General features: G+C 35.4%; 1 protein-coding gene across 1 annotated transcript in view; it reads left to right on the top strand.

Annotated features, from left to right (window-relative positions):
- LOC150081595 (uncharacterized) overlaps positions 1-22,810 on the top strand; it is a 109,279-nt gene extending 86,469 nt beyond the window's left edge. The window contains exons 7-8 of the mRNA XM_090380254.1: positions 2,266-2,487; positions 22,461-22,810. Of these exons, the coding sequence (XP_090236380.1) occupies positions 2,266-2,487; positions 22,461-22,810 (572 nt within the window). The remainder of the gene's footprint in view (positions 1-2,265; positions 2,488-22,460) is intronic.
- Positions 22,811-25,873: the final 3,063 nt, after the last annotated feature.

The raw sequence follows: 25,873 nt of genomic DNA, 5'->3' as shown, positions 1-25,873 counted from the left end.
GAGTTGTCGCCTGATTTCCTTACACTCCTTACATCGCGCACACACAAAGACATCTCCCATGGCAATATCATGTTCCGTTCCAGAGAGTTCGGCAAACATTTCACAAGTTGCACATTTTTTTAGGCTGTGACGCGTTGGAGAATCGCCCCCCTCAGTTCTCCCCCGAGTCACAACACTCCTGCCACTTTGTGCCCGTTGCTTTGCTGCTCTAGTTCGGGGCATGGTAGTTTAAATTAATAAAATCAATAAATTAAATGTCAGTAGTATTTGAATAGAAACTATGAAATAGAAACAGTGAAGCGTATTACTATATAATTATGCGTTAGAGCTACCTCAATTAAAAAATTTGAATTCCCTACAAAAACTTTGAATTCCCTATATACAAAAACAATGGCTACAAAAATCGAACAAAAATAACGGTTTTACCTATCGTAAGTAAAATCCACAAAAACTCTTTATCTAAATTAAAATAAAAAATAACCAGCGTAACTATAACTATATGACTACGTATTAAGTACAATATAAAACAACAATCATGTAAATAAAAGGCAAACACTTATCGTTTTTGCGGAGCCTGTAACTGTCAGCTGTAACTTTTAAATAGTCAGCGCCCTCTCAATTTAATATTTAACTTAACGGAATTCTGCATTGGATATTATCTTCAATAAAATTATTTAGAAGTCTCTCCATTTCAATCTTAATTCCCGGCCTAACCCTAGCCAGTTTAGTTGCTAGCAGTGGAACAGCTGTCTTTCCCACTGATAAAATTAATTCTTTATTTTTTATAATTATTCTTACAGTTAAACCTGCCAGTTCTAAATTATTACACACATCCACTTGTTGTTGACCAGAATCTATTCACTTCAAAACGTCTAATTTAAGTCGTTATCTTAATGTTTTTAGTCTTCGTACAGCATCCAGACGTTGCTTTTTCATTCTTATCCGCCATTATTAACTCTTCGAAAATGTAACTGCGTTGCATTAATTATGATACAATGTTCAAGTAAACTATGCATTATGGACGATGTCTAACACTGCACTGAATAATGACTAGACTTCGGATAAACGCATATAATGCAAATATTACAAGCAATATACTTGATAATTTTTTAAAATGTAGATCTCGGAACTACGTAACAAGTGGCTACTGCAATTAAATTAGCATGGGAGAAAATTTCACTGAACATGGGAAACATTTTAATGCTTGTTTTGCTAATCATTATCAAGCAATTGACTACATCAGGTGAAATGTTTTCATTAAATATGCCAAAAATTCAATCTGTACGCTGGTAAAAGAGTGTTATAGTGAGATACAGTGATTTGTGACAGTGTTATAGTGAGATACAGGTTATAATATAAGAACAGCATTATAACAAATCGGTGTAAAGCAAGGAGTGTTATAATGAGGGCCTGCTGTATCATAATTAATGCACCGCAGTTACATTTTCGAAGAATTAATAATGGCGGATGAGAATGAAAAAACGTCTGGACATGGTTTGAAGACTACAATGGTAAGAAAAAGACTTAAGTTTGAAGTTAGTCTTTTTCATTTTGAAGCGAATTTATTCCGGTCAATGACAAGTAGATGTGTGCACAATAATTTGGGACTCGCAGGTTCAACTTTAAAAACAACTATAAAAAATAAAGAATTAAATTTAGCAGCGGGAAAGACAGCTCTTCCCTTATTCATAGGAAATATCCAGTGGTATAGACTGTAACTCACAAATACATATGTTTACCGTGCTCACTTAGCTCTGATTCACTTAGCGCTTTGTTTTTCCAGAACAAATTATCAGCATTAAGCGTGGGTCACCTGTAGATGCAATTAATATAATGGTAATGCCTTCAGGATCATTAATAAAATCACATGTTTTAACTTAGTTTTTCACATTGATTAAATAGTGCAACCCCTTTTAGATTCTATGAAATATCTGTTCATTTAATTAATTAATTTATTTCTTTGAGTGTTGCTATCAGTGGATATTTTATTCATTCACCCAGGTGATCAAGTACTTCCCTGGGTTGGATGCAGAGTTGTATCTGGCATATGTCTGTTAATAGCAGCAGTGCTCCTTCAGCTGAATAATTCCTTACATAGAGTGCCTTCTTACTTCCAGCTTGTCATGTTTTGATCTGTGCGATGTCTTTTTATTCTTATGTCTTATTTAACTCTTGTTGGTTTGTCTAAAATTAATAACTGTATTTAAAGATCTTTTATACAAGAGATAGAGAATTACATTAAAAGTAATTTTTTTTTATTTACAGGTTTTGGTGATTTATCTTTTGATTTTTATGCGTACTTCTATGGATTAACAAGTGTAATTGCCCAAGGACTATATTTAATTTTAGTCCAGAAGAAAGCAGAAAGCAATCTGTGTGCTTTACATATTTTCCAACTTAACTGCTTTAATACTTTACCACTATTTTTGGCAGTTTGTGTGCTGTCAGGTGAAATTAAAAAAGTATTTTCTACTATTATTTTTCAAAGTATGTATAGCTTTTTCTATATTTTCATGTTATTTTAAGTGAAAACAATTGATTCCTTTAAAAAAATGCCGAGTTTTTGATATCTTGTAGATATGAGGATTTTAATATTTTGAAACTGTTAAAATACACTGTTAAAATACATTAGAGATTGAAAGCCCTAATTTTTTAAGTTTTAGCTTCGTACTCCCCCCCCACCAGAAAGTGATTAATGTGAACTGTTACTGCAAGCAAATTTGACATGGCTTATGCTTAATCCTGTAAAATATAAGGTTTTTAAATTTGGAGAAAAGAAATCAGGGGATGAATTACAAACTAAGCAACATAGAATGAGAAAGACGTAGAGGTAACAGCAGTCATGACGTTTTCCTCATTGCAAGCAGACAGCCAGGAAGGCCTTTGGTATACTATCTACAAGCCTATAGGACCTTTGCTAGCATAGAGAAGAATGTTATTATTCCTCTTTATAAAACAGCGGTAAGATCACATTTGGAATATTGCATTCGGGTCTGGCACAGTCTCACCTAAAAAAAGGTGAGACTGCAAGCAACTATATTGATTAGGAATGCTAAAGGTCACACTTAATATCTTCCTCAAAGGATTGTTCCCATGAGGAATTCTAAGAAGATGTGAACTGCAGGCTAGACACCTGGGGGCAGGCAGAAAGAAATAAGCAGAATGAAGGAGGGTGATATATTCACACTGGCAGGCGAAACTGGAACAAGGGAGTACAAATACAGACGAGGAATATAACGAACTGGTGGAAATATTTTCACATAAGGAAGACAAACGTAACGTCAATGAGGTTATGGGGAGTTAATGATGAATTAATCCATCATTCCAATCTATCTTACCAATGATGAATTAAAGGAGTTAAATCTTAATGTTACTTTTGAGAAAGTACAAGAGCACACTTCCATGTGAGTTAAAGTCATTGCAGAGTCATTTTCATTGCACAAGCAGTACATGTTTTTGTTGGAGATGCATTACGATGACCTTTCATAAGCAAGTGCTGTGAAGCAAGGTTGTAATCATTTGAGTATTATAAACAAATTTAATTATATAATATCGGTGTACATACACTTGATCTACGTATGTAATGTAAAAGGCATCGTTTTAATAGTATCTCATATTGTGGGTACCTTCACAATGAGATGGCTGGTTTGCACTGCTTCAAATAAATAATGCTTCTCTAGTAGATGAGACTATTGTTATTTATTTTCAGTGGATACCACCACCCAAAGCTTTTGGCTTCATCATCAGTGAGTGGGCAGGTACCCTGGTAATGCAACATGCCATCACAGTTGTGAAGTTATTTCCACAATATGAGAGATGCCAAATGGTGTATAAATAATAATGTATTAGAAGATGAAATGCACAAGGCATAATTTCTTATGGGTTTAGGTAATTAACTATATAATATTGGTGTAGATACACCATTTATACACCATTTGGCATCTCTCATATTGTGGAAATAACTTCACAACTGTGATGGCACATTGCTTTACCAGGGTTTGTTGTGTTTTTGTTATTTGGTTTTTAGGAGCATTAGCAACTAAGGCCATATTGCTCCGGGGGATATGCGGTGGTCATTCCCTGACCTTTCCGCATCCTCCATATTTGGTGGCCACGGGCTCGAACCCTGGTCTAATCAAGAAGCGTGTGCTACGCACTGCTGCTCCTGCCCACCTGGCTACCGAGGCGCCACTACCAGGGTACCTTCCCACTCACTGATGATGAATCCAAAAAGCTTTGAAATGATCGTCTGGGTGGTGGTATCCACTGAAAATAAATAACAGTAATCTTCTCTACTAGAGAAGCATTGTTTATTTGAAGTAGTGCAATACCAGCTATCTCGTTGTGAAGGCACCCACAATATGAGATACTATTAAAACAATGCCTTTTACACTACATATGTAGATCAAATTTATGGGTAAACTATGGTGTATCTACACTGATATTATATAGTTAATTACCTAAACCCATAAAAAATTATACCTTGTGCATTTCATCTTCTAAAACAAATTTAGTGTAAGAAGCAGGGGGGAATAAATAGCCAAATGGTCTACCTTACATTCATTTTTTTTTTTTAATATATGGAGTTTCATGGCTTTGAAGTGTTAGATATTTTTAAGATACAGGCAGTTCTCGCATTACGAGTTTTCCCTTTACGAGTTCTTGGCTTTACTAGTTTTTTTCCCCAAGTATTAAGTATGAACTTGGGGAAAAAAACGTTTAACATTCGTTAAAAACGTATAAATGTTTAACATTCATTTGCTTAAATGAATGTTAAACATTTATAAATACTGCATTTCAAACCACGTGCTTAGGTATACAATACAGTGTACCCAGCTTTACGATATTAATCCGTTCTAGAGACACCATTGTATTGTTAAAATATCATAATGTAAACTCAATAACACATTGTTATTTGATAATTTGTTTCAAGACCTTGGAAGTTGAAATTTTCGCTATATAACTAAGCTATTTATCTCTCTACAATGTCATTTTTAATACATTGTAGAGAGATAAATAGCTTAGTTAAATTATAAACTAAACCAATGAGTGCTGAGCCAATAATGAGTGATCAACGAGTGTGCATTTAGTCGATGATGGTGATGAAGAATAAACATTCTTTAACATTTGTAAGTTGTAAATAATTTCTCTGTTATTATAATTTGCTTAAAGGCACGAATGTGACCTTAAGGCCATATAAAAGGTTGTGCGCATGGTTTGTAAATTGCATTAGTTACCAATTCAAATCATTAAAATGCACTACACTTTCATCGTTATCATATGTTCTGTTATAAGAATCAGTTTCAAACGCCTTTGTGATATTTTTCTAAAGCACATTTCTGAAGGTCATGACCATAAAACAAAAACAATTTTCACTTTCCGGTTTATTGAGTTTTTCTGTTACTGCAAGTAATTATAAACAGGTAGTAAACTCGATCTTCTTGCAAACAATTCCAGATATTGGTATTTTCACAAATGCGAAAATACCTATATCTGGAATTGTGTGGTTTTTTACGTTATTATGGTGAAATGTGTTTGCCCTTTACCGAAATCTTCAATCGTATAAAAAACATAAATAAATTTTCAGAATCTTCTCTTCATTCCTTTTTTTTTTTTTTTTTAAGCTTCGTAAACTTGTTACTCCACGCAAATCGTGTTAGTTGCAATTTGTGTGTGCCGTTAAAAAATGCTTATACATGCAATCGTGAAATTTATAATTAAAAGAGATTATCTTGGAAAAAAATGACTCTTGAAACATTTCTGAAGAAGACTACTTGCGCAATAAACCAATGAGTGCTGAACCAATGAGTGATCAACGAGTGTGCATTTAGTCGATGATGATGATGAAGAATAAACATTCTTTAACATTTGTTAAGTTGTAAATAATTTCGCTGTTGTTATAATTTGCTTGATTTTACAGGCTACATTTTCATTTCTTTGGATAAATCAATCATTATTTAAACAAACTAATTAGCTAACTAATTTCATTGTTGAGAACATAACCCCTATTTTTAACCTTCATGTCTATGTGAAATAAATACCTGCTTTACGAGCGCACGCTAGGAACAAATTAACTTGTTAAGTCGAGAACTACCCGTATATCCTACTTTAACAAATGTATATATATATTTTGCTGTATTTTTGTTTCTTTAATACTAAATAAAAATAAAATATGATGGTAATATAGTTTTAATAAAGTATTAATATACTTTAAATTTTATATATATGGCATTTTGGGGTTTAAAAAAAAAAAAGGTATTCTCTCTCTCTCTCTCTCTCTCTCTCTCTCTCTCTCTCTCTCTCTCTCTCAGCAAACAAAGAGTTGCCAGGATCCACCCATATTTAGGGAAGGAAAGTTGCCTGTATTTATTTTGTTTAGTCATTTTATTTATATTCCAGTTTTTTTTTATGTGCTTCAACTTTTTATGTTTTGTCTGATGATCCCTACGCGACTTGCACAAATTTTTAGATGTCTTATTTTTTCTCTTTCTCACATGCTACATTAAACTCAGCAAAAATACAATGCAAGTTACTAAAAAGAAGCTTAGCTAAAAATCTTCAAGCATATCTGCAAAAATTTGTAACTGGAAGCTCTCCTGCAATTCTAGTAACTTGCTTAGTTAAAAATTTTGTTATAATAATATAATACACTTTCATTATAAAATAAATGACTAAGCACAGTAAATAAATGAAATATCCAGTTTAATACATATGTAACTGTAAAACATAAGATATAAAAATAAGTATATTAATATAAGAGTAGCTTTTTAGATACATTTGTACATATGGTTCTTTGTCAATTGCTTTTACTTAGCTTCAATTATGGGGAATGCCTTGTTGTCCAGTATTCAGAAATAGACTCATTAATTAGTCAGGTTTATTAAGGGATGAATATTTTTACCAGAATATGGGGAAATTACCATAGCTGCAGTCAGCGGGAAATGGGCAGTGAGAAGCCAGAAAATTGAAACAAAAGATTCCTTATGAAAAATCACACTTGTTATACAGTGCTGAACAAGAGGATTACACAAGTCTGGGTAAGCACACAAAAGATAACAGAAAGAGCAAAAAAAATAGTTAGAATGCCTTCCTTTCCTTCACATAAACTAACAGCTTGAACAGCAAAAATAATGGAATAAGAAAGCTAAATGTGAAGAAGTAGAAAAAATGAAAGTTTATTCCCTTAAGCATTTCAGAATTGTATTTTCATCTTGATTTCTACTAACAACAGCCCAAAGTACTGAATGTAATTTTAATACTGTGGGATATACAATGTTGTATTTGTAAATGAAAATCTAAGTATAGAATAAAAATAATTATTACTGATAATGATTGATTATAAAATTACTTAAGTAGCATTAATATTAACCAAAGCCAAATCAAATTAATCCAACCACTAATCAAAACAGCACAGTTGTGCTGTCTTGGTAAGCTTCATATGATTTTAAGCATGGCAAATGTCTCACAGATCTGCTAATATTCACAAAAGCAAGTATTAATTAGCCAGGTTATTAAATGACAAATATTTTTTTTTTTTTTTTTTTTTTTATGAGAACCCCAAACACGAGAGGTATTATAACCTATAGTACTTAGTACCGTGCTTGGGTTGGAGGTTGAGAAGACGAAAGAAGATATTTGTTGATATTGGACTTGAACTTCTGTAGATTGTAATTTTCAGGAAATACGTATGAAGGAAGGTTGTTCCAGAAAACGGCAGTTGAATGAATAAATGAGGAAGATGAAAAGTTGGTTCTGTGGGTTTGAAGTTGGACAGTAAATGGATGTTGGCCGGTGGCGGCACGTGTTCGGACTGTTTTGAAAGAGAGAGCGGGAATTATAGAAGCCAATTCAGAAGAACAGTGCCCATGGAAGTATCTGTAGAAGAGGCATGCAGCAGAAACAGTGCGTCTATAAGAAAGCGAGTGGAGAGACTCTGTTAGAGATGAATCATTAATTAACCTAACTGCCCTCTTCTGAATGGAATCAAGAAGCCTGAGAGAGGTTTTGGGGGCACCACCCCAGATGTGGGAACAATATTCCATGGCAGGGCGGATTTGCGATTTATACAGAGTGAGCAGCTGTTTGGGAGAAAAGTAACACCGAGAGCGAAAGAGAAAACCAAGTTTTTTAGATGCAGAGGAAGCAATATTTGTAATGTGCTTGTGCCAAGAGAGATTAGAAGTCAGGGTAATCCCCAAAAGAGAAATATCATTTTGCCTAGAAATCGGAGTGTCACTAAAGATAAGCATAGGAGCAGAAGAATCCTTTTTGCGAGATATAAGACAAGATTGAGTTTTAGAAGGGTTGAAATCAATTAAGTTGTCTTTGCCCCACTGGAGAATTACCTGAAGATCGGCATTTAAGGAATTGGCAGCAGATTTTCGAGAACTTGAAGCTGATTGAGCTGGACAAGGTTTCTCAAAATGGAAAGTTGAATGCAATGTGCTATCATCGGCAAAACTATGGATAGGATTTCCAGTTAATGGAAGAAGGTCATTGATATACAAGAAGAAAAGAGTGGGGGAAAGAACTGAACCTTGGGGGACACCGGCATTAGTGGAGAAGTTAGAAGACAGAGAGCCATCTACCATCACCCTCAGTGAGCGATCAGAGAGAAAACTGGATAACCAATTACTAAAAACAGTTGGCAAACCATAAGATGGAAGCTTGTTTAGAAGACCTTTATGCCAAACACGATCAAAAGCCTTTGAGATGTCAAGAGCAACTACTTATGTTTCACCGAACCTTTCCATTGAATTAGTCCATAAATGGGTAACATAAGCCAGAATATCACCAGTGGATCGACACTGACGGAATCCATACTGGCGATCGTTGATCAGACGGAAGGTTTCTAGGTAGTTTAAGAGTTGGCGGTTAATTGATTTCTCCATTACTTTAGAAAGAGTAGAAGTAATTGCAATGGGACGATAATTGGATGGGAGGGATTTGTCACCCTTTTTAGGAACTGGCTGGATATGAGCAAATTTCCAAGCAGAAGGAAAAACACCTTTGGAATAAGAAAGTGAAAAAAGGCGGCAAAGAATAGGAGTAAGTTCAGGAGCACAGGTTTTGAGAACAAGTGGAGAAATACCATCAGGACCTGGAGCTTTTTTAGCATCAAGATTCATCAAAATCCTTCTGATATCCTTTTGACGGAAGACCACAGGAGGCATTGAATGGAATGTGTTAGGAATGGTGGGAGGTGTTTTACCAAGATCATTAATACATGAGCTCGAAGAAAAATGGGATGCTAGCAGGTCAGCTTTATCCTTGGCTGAAGTGACAACAGAACCATCTGGTTTGGACAGAGGTGGGAGCAGAGATGGGCAAAAGTTCCGGCCAATAGCTTTGGCAAGAGACCAGAATGCTCAGCTACCATTAGGGCAAGAAGCAAGTTTTCTACTCTTAGCTTGTTCAAACTCTAGTTTGGACTGATTAATAACTGCTTTACAATTGTTGCGAGCTTTGGTGTAGGCAGAAAATGAAACTGAAGAATTAGAAACAAGCCAATTACGATATGCAACGTTCTTCTCTTGGACAGCCTTAGCACATTTATTGGAAAACCAAGGTTTAGATAAAGGATGAGATTTTAAAGTGGAGTGTGGGATAAAGGATTCCATTCCTGCAAAAATAATTTCACTGACACGATCTGAGCAAACATTGACATCAGAAGTTTTGAAACAGTAATCAGACCAAGGAAAAGAAGAAAAGAAGTCTCGCAGGTCATCCCATTTTGCATTCTTGTAATGCCAAACAATACGAGGTTGGGAATAGCCATGAGATAAAGGTTCCATTGGAGAAGAGACAATCACCAAGTTGTGATCTGAAGTACCTAAAGGACCTCTCACTTCAACCTTGTACTTAGAAGGGTTGTTTGTGAGAAAAAGATCAAGCGTATTGGCTGTATGATTCGGATTGTCCGGTATTCTTGTAGGTAAATGAACAATCTGTGCTAGGTCATTAGTAATTGCAAAAGCCTCAGCATCTCGACCTGCTGGGTCGGTGTGACTAGAAAACGGAAGCCAGCTGGAGTTGTGAACGTTAAAATCACCAAGGAAAATTACCTCATTGTTAGGAAAGTTGGACTGGAGAAAGTCAAGTTGCAAAGAGAGGAAGTCAAAGAGCTCCAAGTGATTAGTGGAGTTGGGAGAACGGTAGAGACAACAGATGAATTTTACACAATGAGGTAGAGAGATTTTAAGCCAGAGAAGATCAAAGAGAGGAGATTCCAAATTGCCAAGTCTCTGACAGGGAATATCAGAACGGACATATGCACAAGTACCACCTTTGAGGTGAAAGGAATCATACAGCAAATAATTTGGACATCTGAGATGAGCAGTAGTTGAATCAACTGATAACTGAGATTCAGTCAGAAAAAGTACATGGGGTTTGGAAGACTGCAAGTGGAAATGGACATCATTGAGATTAGAATTGAGACCACGTATATTTGTGAAATGAATTAGGAAGTCCTTGGGAGGTTTAGATCTTTTCGCAGATAAGCTTGCTCTATTATTTTGACAATTCATGGTGTATTCAATAGTAAGAAAAAGTGGGTGGGACATGCTGTATGAAGTAATGAAATTTTTGGATATGGCGCATGTGGTAAGGATATACCCAGATCCTTGACATAACGTGGCCTCGACAATGCTCCCCGCATACACACTACTCGGACTCCCTCCAGTCACTATCTGGCAGAGTAGAGGTAGCAAGATTATACACTAGCTGATCTGGAAGCTTCCTAGAGAGTTACCAATAGGTTCAGTCCGGTGTACTAACTAGCGGCCGGCCTGCGAACACCGTTTTAGAGCTGTACCCTCGAAATGTAAGGAATATTGGATCTCGCCACGACATTCATCATAACCTCAAAAATCATCAATCATACTGCATGATGGAAGAGATAGGGAAGGGTTGGCCGGAACTTAGCTCTAGAGACTAAACATGGGTTCCACCACTTCAAGCCTCCAATAAGCAAAGTGGTGGTATTTCACCGGTTGATGAGAGTCATCTACCACCTAGTACTGCCTGGTAACATAGAGGGGCGGCGTTCCTCCATGTGGTGTGGGCGCCACACCTCGACCCTTGCTTACGTTGGTTCACACCTGGGTGGTCACCCACCATGTACTTGTGCATGAAAGTTATACCCAGGATTACTAACAGCCCCACCATCGTGAAGGTGCAAGCAGAGGATTTGGCTGTCATAGACCGTCTGGACTTCACCAAAATTGGGTCCACTTTGACTTGAGTGTCACCCGAATATCAGTTCATATTTACTAGAATATGAGAATTTCTGACACTGGGAAGTAAAGTTTGAGATAACTAAACAATGTCTTTTTTAATTAGTGCGTTGGTTTACTTAATGAACATAGTCTTATTAGGCTGCAACCATAAAACATAACTATAGAATTGAGGTTCTACTAGTTTATAAGACCACTTTTTTTTTAATGCAGATAAACAATTTTTGAAAAATACCATATGAATCCAGCTTGAATGGTAAATTACCATTCACATGAAAATCTCCTACATTATTGTGTAAAACTTCAGCGATCTTAAAGCTATACAGGGCTCCTAAATGGCCTGTCTTTATTTTTCTTATGGGTTCTTTTTTGTCTTTATTTTAAAGTACTTACAAGTTCTTTTTGAAGTTAATGGGGAGACAAAGAAACAAATTTTAAAAAATTTTACCATCAGTGATGGTAAAAGTGTAAAATTATTACCAAATTAAAAATGATAAAATTGAGTAAAAGTGTACTTTATTAATTGTAGCTAAAGTTACTAGTTTGTTTTTATATTAAGTAAAGGCAAATTTCCACACATTTGTCCTGTAACCATCCTTCCTCGGTTTGAATTTATGCCCTCTCCTGTGTGTAGTCTTAGCAAGAGGAAGTTGAAAAAGAAAAGTTTTTTTTTTTTTTTTTTTGGGCTGATGCTATATAAGCTTGCTTTCTTGCATCATTTGCTAATCCCTTCAGCACTGAGTTGCCCAATCCATTAAAAGCCTTAAACACCTCAATCAGATCAACTTGTAGGTGTCTAGTTTCCACATATTGAAATTTACAGAACTAAAGCCTTTCCCGGAAGCAAACTCTTTTGTTCTACTCACCAATCTCATTGCCTTTCTCTGCACTGTTCCAGCAGATCTACATCCTTTCTAAAATGAGGCCTCCAGATCTGCATACAATACTCAAGATGCAGCTTAACCATTGCCTTATACAATGGGATAATCACCATCTTATCCCTGTTGACAAAGTTTCTTTATATCATTGACAAAACCACATGAGCTGTCCTGGCAGCCTGTTTGTGATGCTTCTCCGAGAGCTTAATATCTGACTGCACAATTACCCACAGGTCTTTATCATTTTCCACTATCTTGAGCGTACCAACACACACAGTTGGTATGTTAATGTGGGATTTCTGCTACCAGTATGCAGTATATTGCATTTGTTAATGTTAAACTTCAAATGCCATTTCTCAAATCATCTGCCTAATTTTTCTAGATCTTGATCCCGTAGCTTACCTTCATTACTGTCATTAAACATCCTGCCAACCTTTGTATTGCCTGCACACTTAGCCTGCAAACTTAGCCCTTCATCAATAATATTAATAAGTATAGACAACAATGAGCCCAGCACAGAACCTTGGGGAATCCACTAATGACAATAGCCCACAAAGAGCAGTGTCTGTTGATAACCACTCTCTGTCTTCTCTCACTCAACCATTCTTTTATCTATAGCAGTAATGTGCACTGCTTGAATTTTTACAGCAGTCTTTTATGTGCAACAGTATCAAAAGCTTTCCTGATATGAAAATTATTTTTTGCATCTAGTTCCTTTGTTACTGCATCATAGTATCCAATCAAATTGGTAAGGCAAGGTCTTACATTAACAAACCTATGCTGTGACTGCAGTATAATTGCATTTTTGCATTACTTCTTTAACCAGTGACTCCATTATTTTCCCTGGAATAGCAGTTAAGCTAATAGATCTTCATGTCACCTTTTGATCCACCTTTCTGAATTGGGAATAAATTTGCCCATCTCGTCCTTAGGGATCTCTCCTGAATCCAAAGATGCTCTCCTAAGTATGGCTAAGGGTTTGCTTACCTTCTTTGCTGCATCCCTTAATATAATTAAATATATACCATCCACATCAAATGCCTTTTTTTTATGTTTATTTCTTTTCCTCTTTCCTCGTGGTTATCATGAGATCATTTAGCTCCCCGTTATATACTTCTGGCATCCCCTTCCTTAAAGAATGTAGATGCAAAATACCTATTCAGTTTGTCAGCAACCTGACCCAGATCATAAAACAGTTAAACCAGCAATATCAATGTAAGTAAAAGTCTATGCTGCTTCTCTCTGCATTCTTTGACGGAGACGTCTCGTAATCTGCCTTAGCTTGCCTAACTGTCTTTTTGACTTGTTTAGAGACTAGATGCATATAAATTATCACCTGATAATTTATATACATCTCATGCATTTTTCATCTCTGCCATGTGTCTCATTAATTCATATGACATCCATATAGGCCTAAGCCTTGAACGTATTTCTTAGTTGGTATGAAAATCCTAGTTGCTTCTGCAATGTCTGCATTTGATAACTGTACTTCAAATCATCAAAATTTATTTAATATGCACCTAACATTAGTTACATTAACACTGCCCATGTATTTACTGGTGACTCACAGCAGCACTTGAAATCCCTGGCACTTTACTTTCCATTCTGTTACATGTTCCAAAAGAAGTGTAAGAATCACTTTGACCTCTGCCTGTGGTCAAAGAGCTTATAAGTGTAAGCTCTGGGTTTGTGCTGGGTAGCTGAGACCTTGATAGGGGACCCTCCCATTTTTAATTTTGAGAGTATTCACCTTATTCTTCAAGCTCTCATAAATGCCCATCAGAATGCATAATTCATGCATAATTTCCTTATACTTTTTGCAATGAGTGCACACAAGATATTTCTCTTGGCTGTATCATAGCTCATTTCAGATAGGTATGCATGTTGTTTGTTTGTTATTTGGTTTTTAGGAGCATTAGCAACTAAGGCCATATTGCTCTGGAATGTGGTCATTCCCTGACCTTTCCGCATCCTCCGTATTTGATGGTGATGGGCTCGAAATTCTGCCTCCGTAGCCAGGTGGGAAGGAGCAGCAGTGCGTAGCACACGCTTCTTGATTAGACCGGGGTTCGAGCCCGTCACCACCAAATACGGAAGATGCGGAAAGGTCAGGGAATGACCGCATATCCCGGAGCAATATGGCCTTAGTTGCTAATGCTCCTAAAAACCAAACAACAATAACAACAATGGGCTCGAACTCCGGTCTAATCAAGAAGCATGTGCTACGCACTGCTGCTCCTTCCCACCTAGATATCGAGGTGCCCCGAGATAGGTATGCAAACATCGCACAAGAAATACATTTTTAAGGCTGTGATTCATAGGAGAACTTTCCCCTTTGGTTCATCTCTGAACCTCAGCTACTTGGAGCCTATTGCTTTGCTTTTCCAGTCTGAGGCATGATTTCCATTTAGATTGAATTTAATTTGTTGAATATTCTGTAATAAATTAATAGATACCTAAATGCAATAATACATATTACATTGTCAAGTTTTCTCTACATACATTATGCTATATTGTTATATTCATAGTTTTAAATTAGTTATAGCTTTAATAGAAATAAAATTTGTTAGTCCAAAAGGGAAAAAAATGCACAATTAGAACCTTTGCACAACTAAAATTACAATTCCACTATCATGTACTATACTACTAGTTACATAATATGATATTTGGTCCAAATCGCCAGTACAAAAGCTCTATGAATATTAAGTCATAAGTTACAAAATCTATAGCTAAATTTAAAAATAAGGTAATGAACATGACCAGGAGTATTAAAATATTTATTGAACACAATTTAGTTTGCTGTGTATGGAAAAATATTGGTAAAATTTGCCTTGTATGGCAAAATTTACCAATAAAGTTATCCATTTCCAAGAGCTAAAAATTCTTTGACTTAACGGTTTACAGCCTCAAACCCAACAATTCATTTAAACTTATTGTTTATCTCATTTTATACTCTTCCCTAAACTAACCATTTCTCTGCATCTTTATCCTCAATACCCTTTATTGTTTTAAGTTTGTTTTTGGGTGTGATAATCCTGGGATTTGGTTTTTCATTAGCTGGATGCTGGACAGACCATTCAGTAGTCCTGAAGTTGTTTTAGGGTTTTTAATGATTTTTTTATACTTAGTAGATAATCTGAATCTTAAATTTTGGTCAAAATAATATAACATTTCAGGATTCAACAAGATTTAAAATTGGTTTTGCAGGCCTGTATATAATGACTGTTAAGTCTCCTTTCAGGATTTATATTCAATATAGGAATTTTGAAAACAAGTTTGAGCTTCTGCAGACTGCTCAGGACCAAGATATCGACGAGGAATACTACAACTTTCTGAAAGTGATAAAGCCCAAGAAACCTATAGGAAAAAGAAATCCAAAGAAGAAAAAATTAGTCGAGAAACACTTGTCATGATGAACCGAAGACGACAAATGAAGAGTAAGAAAAACACTGACAGGGAGAAAAATGAGTATACTGAGTTATGCAAAGCCATTAGAAAGAGACTCAGAGAGGACATAAGAAGATTTAACACAAGAAAAGTAGAACAAACATTAAGAGAAAACAAAGGATTTAAATCAGCAGCCATGAGCAGTAATATAGAAAGACAAATGATACTGAAACTGAAGAATAGCGATGGTGTACTTATAAACAGCAGAGAAGGCATAATTCAAATAGCAGAAGACTACTATAGAGAATTATACAAAGAGCGAGGGAATGATGCCAGCAGTGGGGAAGATGGATTGCAAAGTAGCAACACATACGACATACCCGATATTCTTCCTGATGAGATAGAACATGCATTGAAGAAATTGAAGAATCATAAAGCCCCAGGGGAAAATGAAGTTACTGTACAGTTGTTAAAATTGGGAGGAAGAGACATAACACAAAAACTGGCAAGGCTCTTCACAAAGTGCATTAGAAAAGGTGTGACACCTAAGCAGTGGAATAATGCAATCATAGTTTTGCTGCATAAGAAAGGAGATAAATCAGAAATTGGAAATTATAGACCAATTAACTTGTTATCCCACATCTACAAGTTGTTCACAAGGGTCATTACTAACAGATTAGAAAGAATACTTGATGAGAATCAACTGAAAGAGCAAGCTGGCTTTAGGACAGGATTCTCAACTATGGATCGCCTTCACGTAATATCACAGCTAATGGAGAAAACAAATGAATATAAAACACCATTATGCCTGGCATTTGTGGATTATGAAAAGGCATTTGACTCCATACAGCATAAGGCAATGTTTCGGGCATTGGAAAGACAAGGCATAGATACCCCATATATTATGATTTTGAAGAAAATATATGAGAGTGCTACCCCCTTTATTAGACTAGACAAAGACAGTAGGAAATTTAAAATCGAGAAAGGAGTTCGACAAGGAGACACAATATCTCCGAAGCTGTTTACTGCTGCCCTTGAGGAAGCTTTCAGAAGATTAGACTGGTCGCAGAAAGGAGTCAATGTGAACGGAGAGTACCTAAACCATTTACGATTTGCAGATGACATTGTGGTCATAAGCCACGATCCCAAAGAATTAGAGGAAAATCTTAATCAGTTATGCACAGTTAGTAAGGATTTTGGACTAAAGATGAATATGGCTAAAACAAAAGTAATGATGAACAAGTATGCCACAGAAAGAGAAATAATGATTGAAGGAACAGTAATTGAAAAGGTGTAGTCATATACTTATCTGGGACAAGTTATTAGCTGTAATAATGATAAATGGCTGGAAGTCAAGAGAAGAATAAATTTTGGATGGATAGCATTCAGGAAATATAGTCACATACTGAAGAGCAATATCCCAGTTTGTCTGAAACGTAAAATAATGAACCAATGTATACTCCCCGCCATGACTTATGGAAGTGAAACTTGGGCACTCACCAAAAGAATGGAAGAGAAGCTAAGAACTACACAGCGAAGAATGGAACGAATTATATTGGGAATCAGACTGTTAGATAAGAAGAGAGACACATGGATTAGGCAGCAAACTCAAGTAAAGGACATTCTTATCAAAACTAAAGAACTAAAATGGTCTTGGGCAGGACACATAGCTCGAAGACATGATGACAGATGGACTAAGAAAATAACAGAATGGTACCCAAGAGGAGCTAGAAGAAAACCTGGAAGACAAAGGCGGAGATGGATAGATGAAATTCATGAGTTTTTGGGTAGTAAATGGATGGCCAGTGCTCAAAACAGAAGGAACTGGAAAGTTGCTGGAGAAGTCTTCATCCTGCAGTGGATTGAAAATGGCTGATGACGATGATGATAGGAATTTTTGGATTTACCGAATTTTCATTATGTAATTTTAGAACAGGGCTTTGTGGGCAAAGTAAGGGACAGTGAATTGTTTTTTTTTTTGTTTGCTTAAAACCTGTTAATATTAAAAAAGGATTTGTGTGATAAGGTGGAGCATTTTTTTTTTTTTTAAGATCAAGTTAGGTGACTTTCAGCTTTGTTTGACTAGTGCAAAACATTTTGGATACTGAGGGCTGTTTAATAAAGAATGGTCAGTTATTTTTCACTAACAACCGTAATGCTTGCTATTTATGCTTAGCTGCAGAATTTAAGACCAAACCAAGCTGCATCACATAGCAACTGTACAGTTGACTCACGCTCACGGTGTAACCTTGGCAATAAATCAAGTTTATGCCTGTTCAGTTTTGCCTAGTGTAATAATGGACGTGATATGCTGTGGGAGGTTTTTTTTTAATTATTTTTATTTCCCCTGTACCTTAGTGTTGCCATCAGTGGCAGTTGTTATTATTTTAGTACAACAGCTTCCCTCAAGCACTAAGATCCACAAGCTACCTGACTGCATTAAAATATCAGAATTTCCAGGAGCTGAGGGAATATTATATATATCCCATATTTTATATATATATATTTTAGTGTTCTCACCAGAAAATCTTGCCAGTCGGGTGACATTATGAAGTAGCTGGGTGGGGGAAGTGTAATACTTTGCATTATATTATAACATTTTTTGTTACGTATTTATAAATGTGACTTAAGCAATCCAGAGCAAAAATCTCCCCCCCCCCACATGCTGCTAAAACAGTCTCTGTAGTGCATGGAGGGACTCTTCCAGAACCGGACCCTGAACTGAACCCAGAACTACAACAGCAACCACAATGCCTGTTTTGGTGTGAAAACCTTATTTATTCTCTTATCTCTGCAGATCTAATTTAAACTTGACCCAATCATGGTGTTATTCTTTAAACTCACTCTTTCCATATGCCAGTAACTCACATTGTTAGTATTAGTTGAGGCATATGATGCAAGAAAAGAAGCTTATAGAGCATCAGCCAAAAAAAAAAAAAAAAAAATTTCCCATTTCACCCATCTGGTCACTCCAAATATTTGTCTAGTTCAGCCTTAAATTTATTTAAGCTATCAACTTCCACAACAACAGATGGAAGTCTGTTCCAACAATCAACTACCTGCTGGCTAAAGGCAAACTTCCACAGATCTTTTCTACAATCTATGCCCCTTCAAGTTCTTAATCTGAGCAAGCGAAAGTATCCTATCACCATTGAGCCTGTTCAAACCATTCAAGGCCTTGTACACCTCAATCAGATCACTTTGCAGGTGGCTAGTCTTCAGATGCTGCAACTTACAGAATTTAAGCCTCTCTTGGTAGAATTTAATCTCACTTTTAAAAATTTTATCTCAGAATTTAAGCCTCTTGTTTTCCCCACACAGTGGAACTTTTTCATCTTTTAGCTCTAGATTGCCTGCTGATCATACCTTTGAAGTTGCTGCATATTGATGCTCTTCCCCAAAATAACTTGTGTTGCCTCCTGAAGTAGTGGTGAAATATATAGATTAAACTGTTGTGCTGACTACTTCCCTGACCTTTTAAATTTATCCATTCTTTGCACAACCCTCTACTTTCCCTATTTAAATACCCAAAAGCCTCCACTAATTTGTTTATTGTTCTGAAGCTTGTTTACTATATTCCAGTACCCTGCCACCAGGCCTACACCCACTAATGGAAATATTTTTTTAATGATGTTTTCTTTATTGCTTAAAGTGCTTTACTTCCATACTCTATTTTTACTAAGAGAAATATATTGGTAACACTTTATTTTCTTGCAATGTGAGGAACAGTATGCTGCTCTCAAATTTTGTTTCCATCCCAAGAAACATCAGCTAAAGCATATGAAATGTTAAAAGAGGCTTATGGTGAATCTACTTCCATATAGCACAGCTGCAGGTGGTTTGGAATGCTTAAATCTGATTTAATCAAAAAAAAATCAGTGGTCCTGAAACTCCAACCACTGCTGTCACCACAGAAACTGTAAACTGCTTCTGTAAATGTGAGGGAAGATCTTCGTATTAGAGTAAAGCAACTGGCAGAGACGTTGGAATATCAGTAGGAAGTACACACAGTATTCTCCATGACCATTTGCATATGATGTGTTTGTGCATGCTGGGTTTCAAGACTACTCTCACCTGAGCAAAAGCAAGTTTGCATGGAGGTTTGCTAGGAGCTGCAATGGATGATTACTGAAGATGATAATGGTGGATGAGACATGGCTTCATCATTTCAACCCAGAGATTAAACAAAAAAGCAAAGCTCTGTTTGGAACAAGTAGAGAGAACGGCAATAAGATTGGTGAGCAGAACAAAGCAGTGCTCTTACTAAGAAAGGCTACAGTTCGGCAAATTGCAGTGTGGAGACTAGGCACCTGTGAGGTGATCTGATTGAGGTGTTTAAGGCTTTAGATGGATTGAGAAAGTTCAATGCTGGTGGGATTCTTTCTCTTCCTCATACCACACACTTGAGAGGGCACAAATTCAAATTGAGTAAGGACAGTTGCAGAATAGATGTACGGAAGTTTGCCTTTAGCCAGCAGGTGGTTGATTGCTGGAAAAACTTTCATCTGTTGTTATGGAAGTTGGTAGCTTAAATTCAGAGAACTAGAAAAACTATTGAAGGGAATGAATAGGTGAAATGGGAGGTGTAATTTTTTCTTTCTTTCTTTTTTTTTTTTTTTGCTGATGCTGTATAAGCTTGTTTTCTTGCATCATTTGCCACTGCTAATGCTAAGACTTTTTATAATCTGCCATAGTCTACCTAACCTTTTCTGTGAAGTGACTGCCGACCATCTGTACTTAACTTAGTTTAACATTTTGTGTCCCCTGATAATTTGTAATCATCCCATGCATTCTTCTCTGTTGTTTTTCTGTGATCAATTTAGATTTAAATGTTGAACATTATTTCTTAGGTGGTATGAAATGCTCAATAGCTTCTACAGTTACTTTCCTGAATGCTTTCCACTTAGACTTTGCAGTTGGTAACATTATCAATTGATATTCTGACTCCTTTCTATTCAAACCTCTATTGTCTCTGTTTCTCAGACAATAAAGTTACTAACACTCTGTGGACCTTTAGCTTATGGTGATCCCACCATGGTGCCAGATGCACGAGGGTAGGTGCTACTGTTGAGTTATGCAGTAGTATACTTGATGTGGATGTGTTCTTCAATTAAATTTATTGGAGGGAGGGCAGTGATTCTTTTCTTCAAAAATTTCTGCTTAATTTTCTCTGCACCTGTAACATAAAGGAATTCCTTGTGGCATTATGTCTAGCTAGTTAGACCACTTACACACTGCAAAAAGTAAAGCCTTGTTTCATATTAGGCAGTTCATAATCTATTGATTATGATTAATTCTGGAAGCAATTGTTTATTTGACTGATTATTTTTTTAGAGAGTACAGTAGACTCTCAATTTTCCGGGATAGATGTAAAAAACAAATCCCGGATAATCGATTTCCCAGTTAATCCAAAAATACAGAAGTTCCCGACATACATAAGAGATACGTTCCAGGACCTCTTACTTCATCGAGTTTTACGTAACTTGGGAATGACTAGTAACATATTGCTACTATATTATTATTATTATTATTATTGACAAATTTGAATTTCGTGCGATACTTGTTAATGTTTAACCATTTTCATATTCTTAATAGTTTAATTTTCTGATCCAAATCGATCGCTTTCGTTTTGGTAGATTTACTAGTAGCGCTGTCACCCACGAGAGCTCACATTTTGCTAAAGCACATTTCTGGAGGTCACTACCATAAAACAATGAAAACAATTTGCACTTTCTGTGTTATTGGACTTTTCTGTTCGTGCAGCTAATTATAAATGGGTAGTAAACTCGATCTTATTGTATTTGCGATGATACCGATAGCTGGAATTCTGTGTGTTTTTACGTTATTATGTTGAAATGTGTTGCCCCTTCACTGAAATCTTCAGTCATATAAAAAAAAACTCCATAAATAAATTGTAAGAATCTTCTCTTCTTTCCTATTTTTTTGCTTGTTATTCCGTTTCTCACTTGTGCAATTTGTGTGTGTGCAGTGATCGTCGTTATTGATTGCTTATTTTATTTATTTATTTATTTTTTTGTTTTAAATTTTACAATCCTAAAAAAAAAAAAAAATTTGAGTGAAAAAAAATTTACGTAAATCCTTAGTTGCGTAAGTCGGGGACTTACTGTATTGAGAAATGTTCAGCAACCTATGTAAAAAAAATATGGCAGTAGATAAAAAAACCTTACCATGCACTACTCGCATGTCCAATATGATGCTTCTCTTTATTTTTTGCGATGTCGATTTTAAGTCTATAGCTTTCCTATATTTTTTGCGATGTCGATTTTAAGTCTATAGCTTTCCTATATTTTTTACGATGTTGTGTATAGTTTGGTCACCAACATTATAATGGTTCATTAGAGATTTAATGGATGCACTATTTTCAAACTTTTGAATAATTTCAAATTTTTGTTTAACTGAGAGCGCAACTCTTTTGCGTTTACTCATTTTCGCGATTTCTAAACAAAAAAAAATTTCGACATCCCCGACAAAATGTTTTTTTTTTGTGGTGCAATGGAACACGACAATCGATGCAGTGCAACTAAAACAAACTAAACATTTGTTCTCCTTTTTTTTTTTTTTTTTGAGTGACAGGTGTGAAGACAGCGGGGTTGCAAGATAATAGGTACACTTATATCCCAATAACGACTTATAATGCTGCTTGTCGCTTATTTACGACTTGCAAAACATCTGTTTATACCTATTCTATTTATTACTTGAATTTTATGATTTCTGGTTTTTTTTTGTTTTTTTTAATTTGGAATCTTGAAGTGTCCTGGTTAATCCAGAGTCTGCTGTACTTGAAAAAGCAAACAATCTGATTGGGGAGGCAGATAAAAAAAAAAGAAAAAAAAAAAAGACAGTTGTTGGGCGAACAGTCAGTGAAATTAAAATATGTAATTATTTATTTTTTTTATTTGGTGATACAATAATAACTGACTTCTTATTCTTTTTGTTTCAGGCCAGGGATTCTTCATATGGTTTATAGCCCAACTATGCATAGGATCACTTTTGAATTATTCTTTATTTCTTTGCACTGCAATGACTTCTGCTCTCACAACAAGTCTTGTTGGAGTAATGAAGAGTATTTTTCAGACAGTTATAGGCTTCTTTACCTTTGGTGGTGTAAAATTTCATCCAATGAATATAGCTGGTCTTGTACTTAATACATATGGTGGATTATTATATATTTATAGCAAATATGAGGAAACACAAAAATGGGAAAAACATAAAAATGTAATTAGTAATGCCAGTGGAAAGAAAGATTTACTCACCAAGTTAAAGCCATTTGAAAACTGTTCTGGAAGTTGATGAGAATACTTTTGCTTTCTGAAATTTTTTTTATTAAACAGTAGTCTGTTAATTGCATAAATGGGATTGGAGAGTGTTGGATATATCGAATATTGGTAAAAATTAATATATAAAGCAAAGCTGTAGATTACATACACATATTGTTCATTACATATGCAAGCCTATTAGAAACACAGTATATTGTAATCAGACTAATTAGACTTGTTTTTTTATTGGACCAATTACACGTCCTGCATTTTCATTGTTGATAGCTTTGGATCAATGGAGTACACAATCTATTCTTTATTTATTTTTTTTTAGTTGAAATGCATGTATATATATAAAATTATACATATATTTGAATAATGTTTGAAATAGTTGAAAACTGAATCATTCATAATAAAAAGGTAAAGCAAACATTAGAGGCAGCAAAAAGCATATTCCTCTACATGATGCTTGAAATATAAAAATAAATTAGAATGAGGATTAAAAAATAAAAATAATGCCAGCAGCATGGCAAGACAGAAGAGCGAAAATGGTCATAATTAAACATAACGATCAAACCAACAGGGAGGGAAGAGAAGAGTAACAAGAGTAAAAATATTGCAGCAGAAACTCTCCAAGATAATTTAGAAAATCTAAATGCAAAGATAATAAAATAATAATCAATTAAATTTCGAATGCCAATTAAATAGAAATTTAACAGCGCCCCCTCTGACGGGCACCAAGTCCAAATTTATGTGAAATATCACCAACAGAGATGTAAACCAATTACAATAAAATAAAACAAAGATAAACCAAAAACAGACTGACCATTAATCCTCATTCTAATTTATTTTTATATATATATATATATATATATATAAATAATTACTATAGTAAGAGTATAATTGGTACTATATAGATACTCAAAGTGTATCAAAACAGGCATAAAAGTACTCTGTGGGCCTTAAGGCCAAAAGAACCTATAAAGACTAAGTTAGCCTGTGCTGGTCTACATTGCTATAACCTAGAAATAAACATAATTAGCAATATTATATAAAATAGAATAAAATAAAATAATGATTATGTAGCTAATTATTGATATTCGGAAAACAATTAATGGAACTTTTTCAAGGGCTAACCCCATTAAATATATCAAGGCTATCTGTTTCTGATTGTTATCTGCCTGTTTAACTATGTCCAAATAATAAACTTAAAGGCATTTTATGCTAAACTTTAAATTTAACAGCAAACAGGCAAGATAACAGCTAGCTCGACAGATAGCTTTGAAACGAATATACAGAATATAATGCAGAAAAAAAGGGTGCCAACCATAATTTTCATTTCAGTTGTGGTGATTTTTTTATTTATTTTGTACATGTGCAAAAAAAGTTTATGCCGACATAAGGAGAAAGGAGGTAAGAATAAGTTTTACCTCCACTGTTACCTCTCATGTTTAAGAATATATATACAGTAGACTCGATTTTCCAGGATAGATGGTAAAATAAAAATCTTGGATAATCGATTTCCCAGTTAATCCAAAAATACAGTAAGTCCTCTACATATGTTCCAGGAAGTCGAGTTTTACATAACTCGGGAATGACTAATAAAACATTGCTCCTATATCCATGATATGCCAAAATTACAAAAACCACATAATATCCTCAGAAGATGAAGAAAAATAATTATATATATTTTAATTAGTTCACATAAAAACTTTATCTGGGGACAGCGGTGAAGTTGCTGGAGTGGTACATAAGAAAAGAAAACAAGGAAGAAACTGTACAGTAAAAAATGATATGTATTTCATAGCCTTGGTTATCATAGTTGACTTCATTGGTGCTGATCGCTTCACTGCTTCTCGTATTCTGTCTTTCTCCTTTATTATTGCATTCACTGTTAACACTGACAAATCTAAATTCCAAGTGATACTTGTTCATGTTTGACCATTTTCAAACATCCTTATTTTAATTTTCTGATCCGAATCAATTGCTTTTCTTTTTTTTTTTTGGTAGATTTACTAGTATTGCTGTCATGTATTCTCTTAGTCGGCACCATAATAACAGTCAAAATGAAATTTTCTGTAAATAACTTCACAGGGTTAAGGTGAAAACTCACTATTATCACCCCAATCAAGCTCACATTTTACTAAAGCACATTTCTGGAGTTCACTACCATAAAACAATTTGCGCTTTCCGGTTTATTGGGCTTTTCTGTTAGTGCATCTAATTATAAATGGGTAGTAAACTCGATCGTATTGCATTTGTGATAATACCAATACAAGTGACCTCCACTTAACGCTCATAATTCGTTCCCGAAAAACGGAGCGCTAAGTGAATCAGCACTAAGTGAGCGCCGTATTCCCATAATGCAACATATGTATTTGTGATCTATGCCATAGGATATTTCCTAATCAATAATAAATGGTAGCGAAAAGATGCACAAATATCGGTCAAAATATTTAATATTAAAAATTTATACATATAAAATATTCTCCATTATATATAATTATGTGGTAACTATCTACGTTATGTATCAAAATTAAACTTAAAATCATGAATTTATTAATCCGATTGATGGCCCTGGGCTGTCGAGTTTTCGTAACTTTGGTTGATTTTGGGTTGTACTTTGGCTGTCTTCCTAGTAAACTAAAAGGGGTTTTACTTTAAAATCTCCGCAGTCATCATCATCAGCCATTTTCAATCCACTGCAGGATGAAGGCCTCTCCAGCAACTTTCCAGTTCCTTCTGTTTTGAGCACTGGCCATCCATTTACTACCCAAAAACTCATGAATTTCATCTATCCATCTCCGCCTTTGTCTTCCAGGTTTTCTTCTAGCTCCTCTTGGGTACCATTCTGTTATTTTCTTAGTCCATCTGTCATCATGTCTTCGAGCTATGTATCCTGCCCAAGACCATTTTAGTTCTTTAGTTTTGATAAGAATGTCCTTTACCATCCCACCGGCATGCTTTCAACACCTTGTTGGGCCTGACGTAGCCCAGTGGTCAGGAGCGAGAGTGCATAGCACGCGTTCCTTGAGTGGACCGGGGTTCAAGCCCGTGACTACTAAATACGATAAATATTTGTATTGACGATTTATTG

Source organism: Mastigoproctus giganteus, chromosome 8, assembly GCF_048544385.1.
Source record: "Mastigoproctus giganteus isolate SK-2022 chromosome 8, ASM4854438v1, whole genome shotgun sequence".
Lineage (NCBI taxonomy): Eukaryota > Metazoa > Arthropoda > Arachnida > Uropygi > Thelyphonidae > Mastigoproctus > Mastigoproctus giganteus.
Note: the sequence above shows the minus strand (reverse complement) of the source record. Positions and strands in the feature narration are given on the sequence as shown.